The sequence below is a fragment of the Taudactylus pleione genome, unplaced genomic scaffold (genome assembly GCF_031769625.1).
Source record: "Taudactylus pleione unplaced genomic scaffold, aTauple2 ptg001477l, whole genome shotgun sequence".
NCBI classification, from domain to species: Eukaryota; Metazoa; Chordata; class Amphibia; order Anura; family Myobatrachidae; genus Taudactylus; species Taudactylus pleione.
The window spans coordinates 1731308-1754204 of NW_028285875.1; the positions used below are offsets into that span (position 1 = coordinate 1731308).

At 41.1% G+C, this 22897-nt stretch overlaps 1 protein-coding gene across 3 annotated transcripts in view; it reads right to left on the bottom strand.

Annotated features, from left to right (window-relative positions):
* The window catches only part of TNS1 (tensin 1), a 754643-nt gene that overhangs the window by 26127 nt on the left and 705619 nt on the right, over nucleotides 1-22897 (bottom strand). For all 3 annotated transcript variants that reach the window (XM_088463870.1, XM_088463869.1, XM_088463871.1), the window contains 4 exons: nucleotides 12862-13061; nucleotides 11928-12003; nucleotides 8563-8658; nucleotides 4943-4972 (listed from right to left, as the gene is read on the bottom strand). In XM_088463870.1, the coding sequence (XP_088319996.1) occupies nucleotides 4943-4972; nucleotides 8563-8658; nucleotides 11928-12003; nucleotides 12862-13061 (402 nt within the window). The remainder of the gene's footprint in view (nucleotides 1-4942; nucleotides 4973-8562; nucleotides 8659-11927; nucleotides 12004-12861; nucleotides 13062-22897) is intronic.

Sequence of the window (22897 nt, forward strand, 5' to 3'; positions counted from 1 at the left end):
TTCAAAACCAAGTCACATTACATATAATGTCCATATCTGGAAATTCACACACAAGTTTTATTGAATTGGAAGGGGGCAGTGACCAGTTTGGTACAACCTTTATGTTTTGTAGTGTAAAACCCCCTCCTTGAGTAGCAGTTCTATACACCACATATTTGGATTTATGGAGGATTCCAAACTGATCATGTGAACAAGTTGCACAGAACTGATCTATGTGCCAAGGAGAAGATAAATGAAATACTGAGTGGCTGGGAAAAGTGTTTATGCTGCACACTGGGCAGGGGTGACACATTAAAGTATAAAGGTAAACAATGATAATAGTGCCCTGAAATTAAATAAGATACAAATATTAAAATATAAATTTATCCTAAAATGCAATCAATTTAAACAATAAGAAGTGTAGTATAGAAAAATGAATATGCTACAAAGAAATGAAGTTATTAAAATAAAGATCTGCACCTGCAGGTAATAGGTGTGACACAAATATTTATACCATTAGGAAAGTACAATAATGATACAGGTACAATAGAAAAGATGACGTGAAGCAGAGTAGGGCTGTATTAACAGCTGGGCCGTAGGAACGGAGCTGCCACAGAGAGTGCAGGGCTCTGTGGGCGTAAACATCACTGCCCCATGGTCCCTGCACCTGGCTAGCAGGGTGCTGGAATGGCACACTACAGCCAGAATCGCTGCTGCAGTGCCGCCCATAGTGTCATCTGGACGCATCAGTCATGGATACCGCACCTATACAGCACTGGTTTTCTTCATCAGCATGACGTCATGCGCTTGCCATGTGTGTACCCAGTTACGGCATTGATTAACGTATACTTGGTATGACTGCTTAGGGCTGGTTGAGAAGTATTACACTAGGGTTCTATAATATCCCTTAAATCTGGTACATATTAATTAATCAGGCTCTATGGCTGACGTTGAGTGTGCATTTCAGTTAGGTTCAATGAACCACAGAACCTGTGTAATTCATATGTGTCCCTGATTAAAGTCATATTATCACAACCCTATATTACACGTACCAGGATGATGAAATGGTGCCACTGTGCAGATGATTGTACAAATGAAGACATAATGGATATAGTAATTCATTTTCTGTGCACAATTACTATATTAAATACATTATTTAATTAATAGCTGATATTTCTTATGTCCTGCTTTTCTATTCATTTAATACAATCCAAATTTTTTGCATTTTAGATTAAATTTATCATCTAATAATAGCTCACTATTTTATCCTAGAACTCTACTTTTGTTTTTTATAATGGCTTCCTAACTGATTATTTGTGTTCACTTTCAGTAAAATGCAACAATCTTTTTTCAAATTGTAATTAAATGCATCCCATGAGCATTATAAAACAACTTTTTCCTGCAGTATAAATTAAGTCAAACTGAGAAAAAATAAAAAAAATATATGAAAAATAGTTATTAACATTAAAATAATTATAAAAATATATAAAGGTGAAATTAAAATGAGAGGAAAAAAACATGTGTACAACATAGAAATGGTGAACCAAATGGACACACGAAAATTCAATAGATTCCAATTTATGCAAGGAAAAACACGCCAGGGGGTATATTTACTAAAGTGCGGGTTTTAGAAGTGGAGATGTTGCCCATAACAACCAATGATATTCTAGTTATTATTTTCTAGAAGGTGCTAGATAAATGTTAAATAGAAACTGATTGGTTGCTATGGGCATCATCTCCACTTCTAAAAACTCTCACTTTAGTAAATTTACCCCTAAGGGGGAGCTTCCAATCCCAGGATTTCGGGATTAGTCAGTGCATGCTCTGTTCAGGTTTATTTTATGCCGGGCAGCGCTGCAGCATATGGCTCAATTGCTGTGCGGCTGCCCCTTACTGTGTGCAGTGTGACGTCAAAAGTCACGCTTCGCAGCCCGATGCCAGCCGCGCTCGCCCACAACATGCTAAGCAGAGGAGGACTGCGGCCGCGGGTATCAACACAGAGCGAGCCAGCCCAGGCAGCCGCAGAGAGAGAAGCACAACACACAAGCAATGGCCGGTACTCGGGGATGGGGAAGGTTTCTGAGAAGGCAGAGAGAGATATAAGGACTGGGGGAGGGAGATAGAGATAAGAGACTGAGGGACGTGGGGGGGGAGGGAGAAAGATAAGGACAGAGGGACGGGAGGAGGAGGATGAAGTGCAGCCACTGATTCCTGCTGTTGTCTGCCAGTGCCACCACCAACTCAATCCGGGGATTGAGCACTTTTCAATCCTGAATCTCGGGACTGGCCTCCCTAGTAACAAACAATCAGTTCCATAACTGTCAGTGTTTGAAAAATAACAGATAGGAGCTGATTGGTTGGTACTTTATTACTCCCCACTTTATCACTCTCCAAGGCTTAGTGCATATCCCTTAAATATGGGATGGTACAGAAATAGCAGATTTAAAAGAATACTAACCTCAAAAACGTTCTGTGGTCAGTTGCTCCTTGTACAGGGGATGTAGGGCCTCTCTGGATTCTGTGAGCAGGCTTAATGTTTTCTCATACCTTTTTACCTGCTGACGTATTTTATTTCAGAATTTTTTTCTGGAGCTAGCTACACACCACACCAAGGATGTCCCTGCCCCAATTAGGTCACCCATGTTTCTTGATATTAGACCAAGATTGCTGTTTTGTTAGAGGCAGGGGCAGTACAGTGCACTGTGCATCACCGGGCCCCATTACAATATTTGTGTAGGTGCCCAGCAATACTGTCATGGCAATACTGCTGTCCGCAGAGAACAGCTCTTATCTGAGCATAGCAAAGGCATCAAGGTGAGGGAGGTATGCAAATCCAGCATCATCGGGCCCACCTTAGCTCCAGGCCCATAACATCCACAGCCCCTGTAGTCCAGCCCTTGGTGAGAGGATTATCACTACTCAATTAGGCTGACAGAAAACTCTGAAAGAGACCCAGTCCAAACAACAACCTCAATCATTATTTTGCTACTTTTATGTAACAGGTGTACCCCTAGATTGTAAGCTTGTTTGTTTAGTGCCACATTTGTTTGTATCATGACATCCTCAAAGTACTATGCATAATATGGTTGGTTTTTTATACATAGCATAATATGGTTGTTGTTTTTTTTTTTAATAAATAAAAGATAATAATGGATTCTGAAAAAAAGAAAGCAAAGAAATGAACTACTGCATAGAGAGTTTTGCAAGCAGACTTCCTAGCACCACCCTAGGAGCTAGGTGATATACTTGAATATAATATTTTTTTACATCATTCCTTAATTATTACAAGACACAAATACAAAGGTAACATAAGAAATATAATGTTTCAGCCCTTTTAAGGTAAATTAAAGGATTTTTAAATAAAAGGTAGTTTAAGAGAGTACAGGGCTCATGTGCAGCCTCCGTGTGGGCCCCCTCCTCTAAGGAACATAGTTTACTTTGGCTTGGTTCCTGGAGACATATCTAGCGCGTATGTGCAAATCACTGGGAAGATTGCCGCTGCGCCATTTTCCATGTGATTTTTGTGCTGCAGCTCCAGGTCGCTGGCAGACGCAGGGGGCAGCCAAAAGGAGAGCAAGTATTGCCTTTTGTGTCCTAAAGTGCCAAGTTACCACTGACACAAGTTACTGTAGAGAACGCTCCACACGAAATATAGGTGTTCATTATTACAGATTGTGGAGGAGGCTATATCTTTGATTTATATACATTTATATGTCCTTTATATAATATACACTTAGAATTATAGTTCCTGGATGGAAATTGTTATACGGTTGTGCAACAGATTGACGCATTTGGAATAACTGTGGTTGCCTCTGTATGCTGTGTGGACAGTCACATGGCAATGCAACAGATTGTATGTAAAGTGGATGGTATGATATTTCCATACACTTTCTAGTACAGTAAATACATTTGGCTCCATGCCACAGTTTTAAATAAAGAATTTAAAACCATGTTACCCATGTGTTTAATAAGAAGCATGCAGATAGTTTTATATATGGTAATTAAACCTAAAAACATGCAAAAACAATAAAAAATACAAAACTATGGTCATGGTTAATTGATAGTGGGACTACTGCAGAGCTGAATGCAAGTTTATTAATAGAGAACATCTTGAGTATTCTGTATTAGAACCAGACATTTGCAGCTACAGAGGATGCAGACTCAAGCTGGCCACACACTAGACCAACTTACATCCAACCAGCCAACTTGTTGATTGGTTGGAATGAAAATCTGGTAAGGAATGAAAGCAAATAACAATCAGCAATTTGCTCCCAAATGCCGGAAAGTGAACAAAAACTATTTGAACAAATTGTTTAGATCAAACATTTAACAAACTTGTCTGACCGACCATTTTCATCTGTTTTCTGGCATTTAGGAGCAAATTGCTGATCATCATTTACTCCCATTCCTTACCAGATTTTCATTCCAACCAATCAACAAGTTGGCTGGTTGGATGTAAGTTGGTCTAGTGTGTGGCCAGCTTTATAAAACAGCTGAGTTCAGTGAGCTGAGACAGTTTAATTTAGTTCTGTGCACACAACGCGCAAGTAATTGCAGCCCACTTGCATTCAACTCTTCAGGCCCAGTGTGTTTATATATTGCTATCTATCCAGTCTGACCCAATTAGAAACAGTCGCCTTAAGGTTACAGCAAAGAACATGATGGTAAGCTTCCTCTAGACGGCTTGTATGCCCCTAACACCGCGCCCAAGAGCGTGGAAATTAAGCCAGTCCTTATTCCCACTCCTGTACCTGCTGTCTAAATATAAATGCTAAGAATGGAGTTATCTGTATGGTATAAATAACATGCATGAACTACACCGAGGAAAAAACCACAAGAATAAATAATAATGAAGCAATGCAGTTATTGATGGACCATGGCAGCACCTTAGGTTAATTAATAATGACTGGAGCAGTTAAACCCAACCAATTACTCTGCAGAGGCAGGCAGAATACAGACTTACCTTCCTCATACACAATAACTGTCTCCGTATCTGATGAGGAGAGGATGAGATATAATATAAATACATATTGTAGGACGGAGAGAAATCCAAGAGTGATAAATTATAAGACTTGTGGGTGAATCAGTAGGAAGATGATCACATTCATCAGCCCTGGTGCAGTTCCCATTCATGCTGGAATATGTCTGACCGCTTTGCCTGAGCAGCTGCCAACACTTTCTATTGGACTAAAGCAGGGGTTCCCAAACTCTGTTCTCAAGGCACCGCAACAGTCCAGATTTTAAGGATATCCATGCTTAAGCACAGATTACTTAATTAGTATCTCAGTCAGTTGGATTATACCATCTATGCATGGATATCCTAAAAACCTGGACTGTTAGGGTGCCTTGAGGACAGAGTTTGGGAAACCCTGGACTACAGGATTTCTCCATCCAGGTTAATAAATCTGCCCCACCCATGTAAGACCAACTGTACTGTACCCACAGCATTTCTAATATTGTTTTATATAGTCTTGCCAGTGAGTTTAGTGACAAGCTTATGTTTTGCACTCTGCTAGTTTAGTCTACTTCATTCTGTGCAGATCTGCATTACTTTGCCTATGCCTGGCTACCTTTTACCATGTGACAGGTCAAAGAGTTGAATCTTCTATTTTATCTTGGTAAGGTATATTTCCCCTTCACATTCTGTACCTGGAAGTGACGTAAGTAAGGGCGGAAGTGCAGTTTTCTGCCCATACTGTCCACCAAAAGAAGAAAGTTGTCCCCTCGCAGGCCCGCTGCACTTCAGCTAGGTGGCTCACTACAAGATTATATTCCCCCTCTATGCCCACGTGGATGGTAGGGAATGATGTTGGACAGTAACTGATGACGTCAGGGTCAATCTACGGAAGGGGATCTAGCTGCAACCATTTTATCTTACTGCAGAAGTCTGTGTACAGTATGAGATGCTGACACAAGCTGTGCGAGTTTCCTGTACCCCACAATCTTCTTAGAGCTCACACGTTTATTCTCTTATTTTATTTTGCTATCACATGTCGATGATCAACTCTGCAGAACCACAGTTGTATTATATGGACAATCATTCCAGTCTGTCTTAATAAAAGTACAAAGTTACAGAAAAAAAAAGTGATGAACTTGGTTTAGCTATCTGAAGTTACACACTGCTTACGTGTAATTAGGGTCAGAATACCAACCCATCCTCAATGGACAAAGGATATCCTGCCTACTAAGTAATTTTCCCAACTGTGGTAAATTAGAAGGGAACTCTACACTATTTTATTCAATCACCCGAACTTATTATATGAGGGGTTTTAAATTACGGTTGAAGTTTAACCCTACCTTGATTAAACACACCCCTGCCTCAGAACACCATACAAATGATGCAGGGAAGATATGTTCAGTACTCTCCATCGCTCTTCAATTGAGCTTTATTGTAGCTTTTTATAGACAGAATAAACCCTCCAGCACCAAGAGACATAGTGCTAACTGGTTATGGTTGACTTCAAATGCCAAGTGGGGCACCGGAGTTATGCTATGCATGGGGGTTATGTTTGATAAGGAAGGTTTGTTTCTACTTTCTTTTGATGGCAAAATAAGTATTTTTGTGAGCTGGACATTTCAGCAACATATCAAGTAATGTTCATAGGATCATAGCCTGAGCTGCAATAACCCCTCTCCTCCTTAGTAAGGGGACCACCACAATATTGCTTTCAACATAATCTTGTATTTGGAACCTCTTATGGAACCACTACATGGTCACAACACTTGTGCAATAAGCAGTGGGCTGTCAGCATACCCAATCTCCTCTCCTTTGTCTCTCTAGCAATGGACTCCAGTATAAGAGAATACCAGTAACTGCTACAATGGCAAAACAGCTGTGTTCCTCAGGGTGTGAACCAGATGCAAATGTCCACTGTAAGGCTCCAACAAGATGGATTCCGCTTTAAACAAAGTTTGCAGATCATTTTCTAACAAGATGAGGGTATTTATGGAAGAAAAAAAAGAAATTACCACCAGCTGTAAGGGTCAGGTTACTTTTAATTGTGTTTGTGTTGTCTGTTCTATGGAAAAATAATGGTGTGAGGTCACTATCACATATCACAATTGTCCACCATATTTTTGTTGGTTAGCAAAAACAATGTATAACCTGTAATGTGTATATATATCCTGCCCTTCTCAAGTAATAGGATGTCACACTGTCACATTTACCTTCTGAACCCTCTCGGAATCTGGTGACTGTAATGTACTGAACAGAGCTGGATATCTCTAGTATTAAACAGCTGGAAAAAGTGTTTTCCCTCAAAGTAATGACCTGCACATCTTGTGGAGAGAATTACAGCGGCACAGTGTACACAGCGAGAGTAATGTTCACATGAAAGTGTTTGGTTCCTGAGAGATTCTCCAGGGTCCCTGCAGTACAGATGTTTGTGTTCACTTCACTAAAAGCATTAAACGGCTGATCTCTAGGATTCCAACAGCATTCCAGAACAAAGGATCAGACTTTCCATGGCGGGAAGCCAGGGTCCATCATATGAGAACAGCTTTCGGAGTGACAGCAGTGATACAATGCTCACGGCCACTAGAGTGGATACAGCCTGGAACAGGGATTTTGTGTAAGTTTTTTATTATTAGTTTTTGTTATGATGTTCCGTTCTTGTCTGCAAGTGATTACCAAGTACCCGGTAGAAAAGGTCTGGTCTACCTGGGGCCTCTATTTGGTTTGTTCCTATTTTTAGACACTTGGAGCCGTATTAAATTTGATTCGCACCCACGATTCTTTTTCGAATCCCGGACCTACTTCGCCTGTTTTGCAGGCGGAAAAGTATCGCACGCGTGCCCGCTTATCCCCGTATTCAATTTGAAAGTACTTGAAAACGGGAACTGGCGAAACTGAAACAAGCGGAAAGTACTGTCAGATTTGGGGAAATCAGCCTAACACCCCCCAAAAGATGCTCTGACATGGGGGTTAGCTATGGTTACCCCCGATTTGGCTTGCTGAAGGTATTTGGTGTTTTTAAATGGGCTCAATAGCTGCTAAATAGTGTTTTTGTACAAGTGGTGAAGAATACTATTCAGGAGGTTTTTTTGCAGAAAATAACTTATCCCAGCAAATTTGGGGTACTTGAAAATGGGGGCCAGCATATTTTAAAGTAGCTAAAGTTAAGTTTAAAAAATCGTGAAAAATCCACCTGCCGCAAACACCTGTAATTAAAAAAACACATGGGGCATGCTTGGGGACCCCCCTAGAGTCTAGTTCGCTAGTTTTTAACTTTGTCCCCCAACATTTTTTTTTTCGCCCCCAAAATGAAAGTGATTTTTTTGGGGATGTTCTTAAGTGTTGTTTTTTTTTAAAATTTAATGCAGTTTACCTTTGGGGGACTGTCTGAAGGCTGTACGGTGGTTCCCGCAACCCTACACCCCATAACCCCAATTCTGCACTTTTTTCCGCCTAGGCAGAAAGTCTTTCAAATTGAATATGGCGATACTTTTCCGCCTTGCGAAATAACGTCACCGATTCCGGCTTTTCGCTCCAAATTGAATACGGGCCTTAGAGATTGAAATTGTGTGCTTATATTAGCTGATGAAAGATTTACACCTTTATCTGCATGCTGTGCCCAGGCTTACCTCCAGTCTGCTGAAGCAAGATGTCCGCTGGACAGTGTGGTTTTAACCCTAAAGCTGACAGAGGCGTCTTCGCTAATCCCGGGGGAGAACGAACCACTAGTGGAGAAGATGAAGAAGAAAATAAGACAACGGTCATTTCAATAACTACACAGCTTAATACAACTTCAGTGCTTATAGGAAAATAAGCATATTAATTCTTATGGGTATTAAAAAAAAAAAAACCTTGGATTTCTATGACCTGTTTATTATCCTTAGAATCTACACAGGGCCAACGCTGCCCCACAGCCCCTGCATCTGGTTAGCAGGGTGCCTGGAATGCCACCCAGCAGCGTTGCTGCAGTACTGCTCAAAGACTCCAAAAGGACACCCCCAGGCACGCACCCTAAAGTGTGCAGAGCCATCCAGATTGCCTGAGTAGCTCTATGCTTACTCCTGCCGGTGGCTCCGCCCTCTCACATGATCTTGCATGATGTCATGTGATAAAATGTAGTGTAACTAAAAAAAAAAAATAGTACATGTGAGTCTCCCATATCCAAAATGCTTGGGACCAGGGGTATTTTGGATAATGGATTATTCCGTATTTTGGAATATTTTGCATATCATAATGAGATATCTTGGGAATGGGACCCCAATTTACACACAGAATGCATTTATGTGTTATATACACCTTATACACACAGCCTGCAGGTAATTTTATACAATATTTTCAATAATTTTGTAGCTCAAAAAAAGTGTGTGCATACATGAATTTCATTTATGTTTCATATACACCCTATACACAGAGCCTGAAGGTTATTTTATACAATATTAATAATAATTTGTGCCTTAGACAAAGTTTGTGTACATTGAACCATCAAAAATCAAAGGTTTCATTATCTCAGTCATGCCAAAATTATTCCGTATTTCGGAATATTCCGTATTTCGGAATATTTGGATATGGGAGACTCAACCTGTACTATTAGATCTTTAATGCAGTGTAATAATGTGACTCTATATAATAAAACAGCAGACATATCCCATATGCAAGAGCTGAAATGCTATATACACACACATAAATATATATATATATATATATATACACACACACACACACACACGTGTGTGTGTGTGTACATGTATTGTGTGTGTACATATACTGTATGTGTGGGTTCAGACCTGTGCCGACAGATGTATATCTAATGAGGGATTAGTTGTAGACATGCAGAGATGGATCCTTTTCTCTGATGCTTACAGCAGAATAGAAAATAGTATCTACGCTCCACTATTAATGCATATGGTGGTTTATCTGTACTTAGATACTGGTGTGCTAATCTCAACTGCCTATCAAGTGTCCCAAGTTGAGATTAGTTCATATGCATTATTAGCGGAGGGCAGATAAAATATATATAGATCTATATATATAAATATATATACCGTGTGTGTGTATTGTGTGAGAAATGATGGTCTATTATATGCCATAACTCTGATGTCCTTAATAGGCCGGTTGTGTAAAACAGATGAAGAGCTACAATGAAGGATGTTACATAGAAAACCAGCTAATTGCAGACATTCTGCTCTGTTTCCTGACACAATAACACAGTTATTCGGCCTTGGGAATGTTTCCCGTCCCCACTCAGAATGCCAGCACCCTCTTCCCACCCGCTCTTTGACAATAGGGGACCTCTTCATATACTAAGGCTCATACACGCTATACATGATCTATATTGTGCGCTATTTATATGAAATGTTAATGAACAGACTGCATCTAATATATAAAATTAGCTGTACTGAGCACCTAGCTATTGGACACATCTTCCACAAGAACTCGCTCGGTGCCTCATGACATGTCATACTGATGCAATTGTTGGGATGTCTTAAACTCTAGACCATATTCTTGGCCTACAATGCACAGTAAAGTTACTTTGGTGCTGGAAGCCGTTCAGAGATCAGAAGGAAATTAAAACGCTGTGGGATTTGGATTATGAAGAAAGACTTACTGAACGGAGTATGTTTAGTTTCTGTAAAGAGGCACCTCAGACAGATTAGCAGTACTGTATACAAAATAAATATAGTGACTGTAAACTAGAGATGAGCACAAGTTTGAATTTATCTTATTGGCTATCGAAACGCGGGATAGTCAACAAGATTTGATTTTTAGATCCCAACTTTAACTAGCCTAAACCGTTTTACATTATTTTGTGCTTCCATAACACAGAGTGCAGATTGTGAGTCTGCTCTGTTTTCCTGCACTTGGGGCTGACTTTTCTGTCTTTCATCCTACCAACACATCCTTCCCTGCACTTGCTGTGGCTTATACAATAACATGGTGCAAAGAACAAACATGTGCTGTAATCCATAGCAACCACATCTATGCTGTAATCAATCTACTGTAATCGGGCTCACAAAATCAGGAAGATGTTCTGTAACGCAGAGCTATTACATATGTGTCCTCACTAGTCTTTGCTGCAGTCGCGCCAAACAAACCCTCTTGGCTTGCCTGGTCCAAGTGTCTTTTTTTGCCAAAAATGTGTCTAAGTTGCAATGTGATGTGACTAGGACGCACCAGCAGACTGTGCTGATTCATTTGATGTGTGACACTTGTAGATGTGTGCGACTGTGTGAATTAGTATGCGAAAGGCTATGATACAATGGCCGCAGCTTTTTTTCCACACTAAGTTCCAATTACAGTCTCAGTTGCACAGAGATATACAAGTGTCACATATCCAATCAATCAGCACAGTCTTCTGGTGCGTCCTAGACACATTGCGTCTAAAGCTGGGTACACACTAGACTTTTTTAAACATGATTTGCCGATTTCTGATGGATTGGAACAATAAATCGGTCAAATCGCCTAGTGTATACACACTATACGCGCTCCCACGGGGTCGTCTGTCGCATTTTCAGATCTGCCATACAAGCTGCTCAGTCTAAAGATCTGACTGAAGACCCCATGCATTTGGATGCGGTGGGGAAACGACATATCGCATGGCCGTTCGCCAGATCGTGTGGTGTGTGCACAATATGATGTTTCATCGCATCTGCCGTCGGCTGGTTACACAGGTCGTCTAGTGTCTACTCAGCTTTAGACACATTTTCTGCAAAAAAAGACGGCCTACGCTAGCAGAGTTGCATGGGACCTGACGACTCACTTATCGCACTGCATGGTGTATTGAGGCCAAATGAACAAGGACACATCTGTATCTGATAGTGGGAGGATGATGGGTACATAGACGGAGTATCCATTAGGCAATCGAGGCTCCCGTCTAGGACCAAGATTAAACTAACCCCTTTTTTTTTTTTTTTGACAAATGAAGGGGAGGGGACCAAACCACAATTTTGTCTGAGGAACTTTGGAGTCAAAATCACTCCTGGATGAGACTTGTTACCTGAGGCCGTTGGGCTGAGAGCAGGAGGTTGCATTTCCATCTCCTCGAAGGCTTCCCTATAGCTGTGCAGGTGAGGCTGTAAATATGAGCAAGTGAAGTCTTACAACTGAGAAAATAAATGGTGGCAGTTCTGTAATATGTCCACATCTTTTATAAACAGGAATTAAAATGTGTTAAGGAATCATTACTTTAAACATGAATTATGCATTAGATATCATTTCATGATGAATACAATAAAAGTAGTAATAAAATAAAGATCCTAAACACTGGAGGTTGTAGCACTCTAAAAGCAAGGTATTCATATCACACTGACAAAGTTGTTTATTTTTGGTGCCTTTGGATAAAACACAGTTGAATCTGTCCTGTGCATTGTATAAATCTAGGCACAAGGCATCCAACTGTTGTATGCTATGGCATAAAAATTAAAGAACTGTATGGTGATGATATAAATGAATTGTAGAAAAAACGTATAATGAAGACAAAAACAAAGCAAGGCAATGTTTTTAGTTATTAAACATGTTTTTAGTAACGAAAATTAAAATAACGCGAAGATGGAAAAGCGGCAGCCCTTGAAAATTAGGTTCAATATTGTACAAGTGTCTTTTTTGTACATTTATGTATAGCATAATAAAAGAATTGGGTAACAAATGCATGTTTAATTATCTAATTTTGCTGATGAAACCAAATTCAGATACTTGCTCGGAGATCAGTATGTATTTTTTTAGATTTACTTATCGTCTAGTATCTGTCAATTATTTAGGATCTACTAATAAATAAACAGCTAAATAAATATACCGCTAAATAAACATAAAATGCAGAATGGCTCGATGTCTGCGTAGGGTTGCACGTTGTAAATGACTGATACTACATGTGACGTAGTATAATATGTATATTTTAGGGTCTGCGCTACAGAAATGTTCTTTTGAGTTGTTACCTCTTTTGGTCTCCCTCCTGGATTGGCTGCGATTGTGTTGAAGACTTCTGGCGAGACGCATCGGACAGGTGAGCGCACTTTGGTGGGGCTGCTAATAGAACTGGTGCCCACAGCATTGTCTTCATATTGCCCTTCACTGGTTGTCCTCCGACGTGATAAATATCCAATCTCATCTGGGGTCTTGTCCCGTGTATGTACCCCTGGAAATGCAAAAGAGTCACAACTACAGTATATGGAATTCCAGAGTTTGTAGGGGTTGCACCTACATCACATTTATTTCTTAGTCTTTTACATTCATTAATATTATTCCCTCCAGGTCACATTCCCAACAATAAAATCTACAAGCGCTGCTTTGACACTTACTAAGACAAGTACTCTGATTGAGATATGACAGCGTAGTGTAGACCATATTGAGCAAATGAAGAGAGAACTTATTTTAAGGAAGACTCTGCTAAATGTTTCTATCAAAATCACCAAAGTAATAACTTTTTAGTAAAGCTGCCAACATAGCCAAAACTAGAAATATTGGCAAGCGGTGGAAAGAAAGAATACTGACACCCCTATACCCAAATGACATTTTGCCCTGGGTGGTTGTCCTTCTTGCACAGATCTGGGTGCCCAGACCAATCATACATGCACATATAGAAATATGAAAGCCACAAATCATACATTTATTGCAAATTAGTTGGACAGTGTAAACAAATAAATGTCTTGTGTGCTGTCTCCCAGGGAAGATACTGTTTCAAGTGGATTCTGGAGTCTTCAACCTAATCTTCTCTTCCTACAGTATTTGTGTGTTGACAATAGGATAGATAAGCAGATCTATCTACTGTACCTCCAACACTGGGGAGACAGGTTAGGGAAGAGAGAAATATTAGGTATTATATTTATATCCGTGCCAGCTACAGACCCACAAGATGTCACCTGTCTGAAGGGGTGTCTGAGAGCAAATATTTGTTATAGCTGAAGGTGTTGTGTAACAAGTGCTGTTGCTCGGAGTAAGAGAGTTGAAGGAAACCAATATGTGAATGTTTTTTAGTCTTTGTAACCATGTCTAACTGCACCCACATGCGCCTCACCCTCCAAGGGGACCCCTCCAGGGAGTGGCTGCATTCCTATGTTATAAAATAAGATCACAGTGAAGTTTTATTGTTTCAGGGGAGGTAAAAAGTTACTTGGGTCAACTATTTCCGTGTTACTTTCTTGAAAACACAGTAAGAATTAGAAAAATAAATCATTTATTAATTTGGGCTTTTGTTTGTTTTTCTCTTTTATGGAGCTTCTCTTTCAGTGTTGCCACTCTTAGGTGTATGTAAAATATATGATATGATATACTCCATATTGCACTGTAGTGTTGTGCAGGCTCGAACAGGACATGTTAATAAGATATGCCTATCTCTGATTTATGCTACAATGACTGGCACTGACAGACCAATTCACATGTGCAGACAAGATCAGCCTTACAACATGGCAGACATCCAGCCTTTCTGTGATACAAAGGCATATAAAGAGGGTGGCAGGTAGACAAATATAGAAAAGATATACGTGGCAGGACTATTGGTTCAAAATCACAATTTCTAGTAAAACCTCTGTTCTGTGTCATTTCAAAGTCTATACAGACTGTGCCCAGAAGCATCAATTATAGTTATTCTTCCAAATGTCATACATGTTACCAGCAGCACAGATTATTTCAGCTTGGCTTACTACTGAGTTGTAAATGTTTGAAGTGAGAAAGGATAGGAAAACCTGTACTCCTCTAGCCAATCTGAGCATCTAAACAATAGCAGGGATATTTGAGGCACCTGGTGTAGAAGGATTGTGGTATCAACAAAGCCTGTACAGCAAACTGTTTATATATCCATTAGAAACACACTATCATCACTTGTGGCTCCCACTGTCAGTGCTGCTCACATTGCACACCAATAAGGGTAGGAGAAGCTGTTATGTGCCCTTGAATTGATATTAGACACGTACTCAGCTAGTAGTTTCTTAGCGGTTGACAAACTGCAACTTCCAGCATGTTCCACTGTTTATTTTTTATTTAATCATTTCATTAGTTCTACAGTTTAGTTAGAACACGTCGTATGTACCAAGACTATATTTATACAAAGCTACAATGCACATTATGGCAAAAGGATAAGATGGCTGATTCTTCTTTATGTATGGCCGTGCTATGAGGAGGTGAATGACACGTCTATGGGACATACAACTCATGTGGATGCTCGGAACGTGTAGCCTATGAATAATGTGGCATTTGAATGGCCACAGGAATGAATAGAGCAGACAGTCGCCTGGGCGCTGTGGAGAATTCTCTTAATACCATAGATTGTCTGACAAGGGGGCCCTGCTACTGGAGAAGAGGGGAGGTGTTGGCAGAGAAATAGGAACAAGAGATGTACAAGATAAGGGCTGCAGAAAAGGCTGTGTAAGGCAGGAAAGTTATAGTGGGCTGAGGAGATAATATGGATCTAATATTTGTAATATCTGATCTGATATTTAGAGAATACCTGTGCCATGGTAATGTCTTATATTGAAGCTTAAAGAGGTGGGTTATCATTTCAGTAGAACTCAATCATCTTATGCTGTGATCCAACTCCCTTTTCTGAGAAGCAACCCCACACATGAATGGTCTCAGGATGCTTTACTGTTAGCATGACACAGGATGAAGACTTTTGGAGGATGGCCTGGTGTCAAGAAGGACAGCAAAGAAGCCACTTCTCTCCAGGAAAAACATCAGGGACAGACTGTTATTCTATAAAAGGTACAGGGATTGGACTGCTGAGGACTGGGGTAAAGTTATTTTCTCTGATGAATCCCCTTTCAGATTGTTTGGGGCATCTGGAAAAATGTTTGTCCGGACAAGGAAAGGTGAGCACTACCATCAGTCCTGTGTCATGCCAACAGTAAAGCATCCTGAGACCATTCATGTGTGGGGTTGCTTCTCAGCCAAGGGAGTGGGCTCACTCACAATTTTGCCTAAGAACACAGCCATGAATAAAGAATGGTACCAAAACAACCTCCAATAGCAACTTCTCCCAACCATCCAAGAACAGTTTGGTGATGAACAATGCCTTTTCCAGCATGATGGAGCACCTTGCCATAAGGCAAAAGAGATAACTGAGTGGCTCGGGGAACAAAACATCGAAATTTTGGGTCCATGGCCAGGAAACTCCCCAGACCTTAATCCCATTGAGAACTTGTGGTCAATCCTCAAGAGGCAGGTGGACAATCAAATACCCACAAATTCTGACAAACTCCAAGCATTGATTAGGCAAGAATTGGCGGCCATCAGTCAGTATGTGACCCAGAAGTTGATTGACCGCTTGCCAGGGCGAATTGCAGAGGTCTTAAAAAAGAAGGGTCAGCACAGCAAATATTAACTCTTTGCATAAACTTAATGTCATTGTCAGTAAAAGCCTTTGGGCTCTATTTGCTACAATCCGCATATTGAATGTAGATTGTAGTGTGATATTAACAAATGAGGGCCTGATTCAGACCCGCTCGCGAGCGCACGCAGGCGGGTCGATGGTGCCCTAGTGCGCATGCACACGACGGAGGGAGCTCCGTCGTGCGCATGCGCGAGACCCGCATAGCGACGGCCAAGCCGTCGCTATGGGTCTTGCACCAAAGGGGGCTGTCGATGGTGAGTGACAACACACCCCCTTTGGTGGACGTGCCGGGGGCGTTCCCATGGGAACGCCTACCGTCTGGAGCCGGCCCCACTGACATCACTACTGATGTCAGTGGGAGTGCTTTTGGCTCTGATAGAGCCAAAAGCACTCCTGGGCTTGCGGCAGGGAGACCCTACCGCAGGGTCTCGTCGCAAGCCCGATGGTCACGATGGTCTTGACCATCGCGACCATCTTTTTGGCCGCTCACATAAGCTGTGGGTGGTCACCCACAGCTATGCGAGCGGCCAGGAGGCCGCTCCAAAAATAGGTAGGAGGGCCCTGATTCAGAGCGAGTGCTCTTGTCAGAGCGTCCGGCTCTGAATCAGGCCCTGAATTCGTTAATATCTCCAGGTGGCGTTATTATCACAGGGCTTTCCCCGATATTGTTTCACATTTTATTTTTAGTAACTCTGGTCGGATCACATTTCCCATTACAGTTATCGGAAATGCAATCTGCTGTACTAAAAATAAGTGATACTAGGGGTTGGAGTAGAATTTTACGAATTCTACTCCAATTGCCCTGTAATAACTATAGCTGATACTAAATAATGTGAAAAGGGTGTGAAAACACCCTTTTTCATTTTATTTTAGTCAAAATAATGTTAATAAATAGAGCCCTTTGACACTTATGAAATGCTTGTAATTTTACTTCAGTATACCATAGTAACATCTGACAAAAAGCCAAGGTCTAAAAACTCTGAAGCAGTAAGTTTTCAGAAAACCAATATTTGTGTCATTCTCAAAACTTTTGGCCATGGCTGTAGTATAAGCTACAAGTACACTCTCCATTTTCACTTGCATTTAACATGGCAGATTATGCTGGGACTTCATGATGATAACATTACTATATAAATACTCTCTGAGCTTCACCAAAATTTGCTACAATGGATATCAAATGACATACAGGGGGAGATTTAATAAAGCTTGGAGAGAGATAAAATTGGAGATAAATAGCACCAACCAATAGCTCCTGTAGTTTTTCAAGCACAGCCTGTAAAGTGACAGGAGATGACTGGTTGGTGCTATTTATCTCCAATTTTATCTCTCTCCAAGCTTTATTAACTCTCCCCTTAAATTACAATTATATATATATATATATATATATATATATATATATAACAGGGGCTTCTAAAACTATAAAATAAAAAAAAAATAAAAAAAGAGACAGAGTGAGCTTCGGCTGTTGGGAGTACCATCTATGATGTCTTGAGTACCAGCCATAAGTTATGCTCATATAGTGACTGATTCTGAGTCATACGCAGTGCTGATGCTCATGCAAATTAGTGGGGGGTTTTGTGACTGACTGTGCATGCATCTAAGGGCCGTATTCAATTAGCCGCGAAAAGTCTTGTACTTTTCGCCGACATCGCTGGTTTGCAATGCGAAAAAGTATCGCACGCGTCCCCGCTTATCCCCATACATATTCAATTAGAAATTAGTGAAAACTGGACCCTGGCGAAACTGTAAAAAATGCACTGACATTGGGGTTCACTCTAGTTACCCCCGAATAGGTCTGCTGAAGGTGTTTGGGGTACTTAAATGGTCTCAATAGCTGCTATTTAGCGCCTTTACAGAAGTGGTGAAGAATAGCATTTTGCAGTTTTTTTGAAGAAAATAAGTAGTCCCAGCAAATTTGGGGTACCTGAAAATGGATGCTAGCATATTTCTAAGCAAGCACCTGCAAACTTAAAAACACCTGGGGCATACTCGGGGACCCCCCTTGAGTCTATTTCACTAGTTTTTAAGTTTGTCCTCTGACTTTGGACTTTTTCGCCCCCAAAACGAAAGTACTTTTTTTGGGTGATCTAAGGACTTTTTTAAACTTTTTTCAACGCAGATTACCTTTGGAGGACTGTCCCAAGGGTGCAAGGGGGTTTCCGCAGCTTTGCACCCCAAAAAATGTATCGCAGGTCCCATTGCATTGAGTTTCCGCACCGGCGAAAAGTCCTTGGAATTTAATGCAGAGGAAACTTTTCGCATGGCGAAATGACATCACCGGCGATACTTTTCCGCAGAAACTGACTTTTCGTGGCTAATTGAATACGGCCCTAAATCTCTAAAAAAGTCTCATGACACCATGCATCCCACAGTGTCTGCGTACAGAGTCGGAGGCCCGACTAAACAGCAATGACTCTGGAATGTATTGGGTGTTCCTGGGCAGTGGCTAAACAGACGCACAAAGATATTTTGTCTCATGGGTGTGTTGCGGGCATGTCGCAGGGAAGTCATGTCGCAGAAGTGGTTGCAAAATCACTTAATCGCATACATTAGAAGCCATACTCGGACGGAGATTCTGCATCTAGCATGAGGCTGGTTGCAACTGGAGATGCACAAAGTGGGTGTCCCAACCCTTGTGGGTTCAGTACACCAGGGTAAGGGCTGATACTAGCATTAACATAATCGCAGAGGGGACTGCAGCATACAGAATCTTCATTCTAGCACCCTGCACCTATCACAACCTGTGCAGTTCCCCTATCCTACCTGGGGTGTCACTCTCTCCTCTGGTGCTTCTAGCACACTCAGCTCATACAACAAACGGCTGAAATATAGCAGTTTGTGTGCTCAGGGGTGCCGAGAGGGGGGGGAGCGGGTATAGACTACCCGGGCCCGGGCTTCCTGAGGGGCCCAGCGGGGGCCTGGGTCCGGTGCCGCCCCCCCCTCCCTCACAGCGGCCTAGCACACAGCGTGTGCTGAGCTGCAATGGGAGACTGCTCGTGACTGCTGAGCAGCAGTCACAGCAGTCTCCTATGCCTGTGGGGGGGAAGCGATCACTCTGATCGCGTCCCCCCTAGCTGCGCTGAGGGGACTCAAAGTGCTCCCCCTCCCGAGCGCGCAGCACCGCTGCAAAACTTTTTTTTCTTCCGGGAAGGGGGCGTGGCCACCCCTACCACAAATAGGCCACGCCCCTTTGCCCAGGCCCGCCGCGGCTCTTGGCGGGCCTGTGTGTGCTAGAAGCACCAGAGCAGAGAGGGACACCCCAGGCAGGATAGAGGAACTGCACGGGTTGTGACAGGTACAGGGTGCTAAAATGAACACTTCTACCCCTTTTACACCAACCGAATAACCCGGATTATTGTCGGGTCGATCTGAGTCGGACCTCAGTGTGAACGGCTCACAAAAATATAACCCGGGACTTTGTAGGACCGAAATATCGCTTTGTATGTGAGCCTCTCATGACCTGACTATTAAAATTAAGCTGCATTTACTGGTGAGTGCCATCCTTTCCAAATAAATAAATAAATCTATATATATATATCCCAATGTGGTGCAGCACTCCAGGCTAGTAAATACATCACGGTCACAGAAGCATGACGTGTGGCAACATTTCAGGGCACTGTATGTGTGGCACTTTCGACGAAAGTAAGTGCCACACATAAAGGGCACTGAAACGTTGCCACACGTTATGCTGCTGTGACCGTGATTTATTTACTAGCCCGGAGTGCTGCACCACATGGGGATTTGTTTATTTTTTCTGTGCGGGTACCTGGTGATGCATAGTAAAAAATTGTGATACAAAGGATAATGGTCGATCCTAGAACAGACTGAGGCAGCACTCCGGGACTCATATGCAAAAGGAAAATTTACTTGAGTTTAACCGACGTTTCAGAGCCCACCTGCTCCTTTATCAAGGTATATGCCTTGATAAAAGAGCCGGATGAGCGGGTTTGGATTTACTCAGTTCTTATCGCCACTTTACCGCAAGTTCGGATTAGTTTGGATTTATTTTATTAGCTATCCAAAACACGTGATAGCCGATAGCCAATAAAATGCCATTTTGAGAACTGAGTAAATCCAAACCCTCTCATCCCTAATCACACACATACTAAAGTGGAGAACCTTATCTTGACACTCCAACAATGCAGGGGGAATAATAAGGGAAGGCGGCATTAGGCATCTTTCATTTTCTATAGCAAGTTGCAACCAGCCCGAATCCAGCAAACGCCTTTTGTCTGAACATGATACACAACTATGTAGACGGCAAATTCTTGACACACAGTCTAATTTTCTAAGCATCAAAATAAGGACCATTGTTTCCCAGCCAAGGGTAAAATGGAAACACAAGCATAATGAGGAGCTTCTACTGCCTGTAACATGGCCGACTGGGAGAATAGTGCAGCCAGCTCAACTGCTGTCTTTCGTATTTATATAAAGTGAAATATGCATATTTTACCTAATTATTTTACTATGCTATACATAAATGTACATAAAAATCCCCGGTGCCTTCTGTTAGGAAATCCCCACAAAAGGAATCCACAATATGCTACCAGAGACAGTGGCAATCGAGTAAATAATATCACGTTAGTCCAGGTAAGTTACCAACGTTTCGAAGCACATTTCTCCATTGTCCCTGTACACGGACGATGGAGCAATAAACGGGCATCGAAATGTTGGTAACTTACCTGGACTAACGTGATAATATTTACTCGATTGCCACTGTCTGTGGTAGCATATTACATACATATATATATATATATATATATATATACATACACATATACATATACATATATATACATACACACACACACACATACATGGAACCTGCACACCTGCCCAAGCACATCCATCCCTGCCCTGCCTGCCTGTCTGCCCATGCTCCTGCACAACAATTATAGTATATATATATATATATATATATATATATATACACATATATACACACACACACTTTTAATACAATTATATTTTAATACAATTATATATATATATATATATACACACACACACACACTTTTAATACAATGTATCTGTCAGTGTGTACCCAGCTTTATGGAAGCTGTAGGCTAAATTTATTCTGATACAAACAAAATACTTCAGCGCACCTCTTTCAAAAAGGTATATGTCAACAATTATCTCAAAAGGAAAAAAAAAAAGAAAAAGGTCCCGGATGCTAGATATAAATTACTGAAATCCACTTCTTTTTGATAAACACATCAATAGTAAAAATCATTCAGCAGGTAAAATTCCACATAGAGGAAATGTCCTGAAGTCTTGATGAAGGCTTCTAAGCTGAAACACATTGGTCTGTGGGAGCTGCCACTGTTGAGGATCCTTAAAGGACTGAGACCAGGGAGGGTGAACCACTTTTGGGGTAGCGTTATTACCCCTAATGCTTGTTATTGAGCCTTTCCAAAAAAGGTTAATTGTGGTAAGCTGCCATCTTTTTAACTCTATGTTTTAAGTGTTTTATGTTAAATAAATGTGACAGTTCTGCACTATGGGAGATTCCATTTTGTTATTTCTTTGAGATGCTGTGCGGACACTGAAGGGGTATTTGCTAGTGTGTTGAAAATCAATATCCAGGCTGTAAGGAACATCTACTGAGAAAACCCATCATCTGAGAATATTGTCAAGAATTTAGGATATTTATTTTATGTGGACCTTTATTATTGATATTTTTGTCAAAAAGAGGTGCATTTCAGTAGTTTTTTCTAGCATCTGGGACTTTTCTTTCTAGAAAACTGTTGTCAAGATTTCAGGACATTTCCTCTATGTGGAATGTTACCTGCTGAATGACTTTTACTATTGATATTTTTATCAATAAGAGGTGCATTTCAGTAATTTATATCTAGCATCTGGAACTTTTTTATTTTTCTTTTGAGATAATTGTTGACATATACCTTTGAAGGAGGTGCGCTGAAGTATTTTGTTTGTGTATATATATATATATATATATATATATATATATCTCCTTATATCCTTGGTGATGTGTGTAGGTCACATTCTTAAGCTGCACTCCTGTAGCATTGGAGCACGGGTGTATTTAAACCTTTTTTACATTTATTCTGAGTTGTCAACTATTATTATCTATTATTAATATGGTGTCACCAAGTGTCCGTAGTGCTGCACAGAAAAAAAGAAATTACAGTAGTATAAAGATTACAATATAGAAATGTTTGAACATACAGTACAGGGGCAAAAATCAAACACTGAGAAACAGACAACTAAATGAGAGACAGTTAATAACAGTAGCACTCAATTAATCTGTGCCCTGCAAAGGGTGGACAGAAGTGCGCAGAGTCACTGACAGAGTGTGAGTGCACTGGAAACAAGGATAGTGCAGGGACCCTGCTAGTGAGAGCTAATAGTCTAAAGGGGCTGAGGGATAAATCTGGGGGGTGAAGAGATGAGGAGGGAGTACAGATGATGTGAGTAGAATGTGAGAGGAGCTGGAAGGCTTTAGTGAACTGGTGAGTTTTCAGGGCACATTTAAATCCTTGCAGGATGGTAGACATTCTTATAGGGCACGGGAGAGAGTTCCAGAAGAGGGTAGCATCATGGGGGAAGACTTGGTTGCTGCAGTGGGAGGAGGTAATACGTTTGGAGACAAGGCAACAAACAGAGGAAGTCTGAAGAGGAAGTGT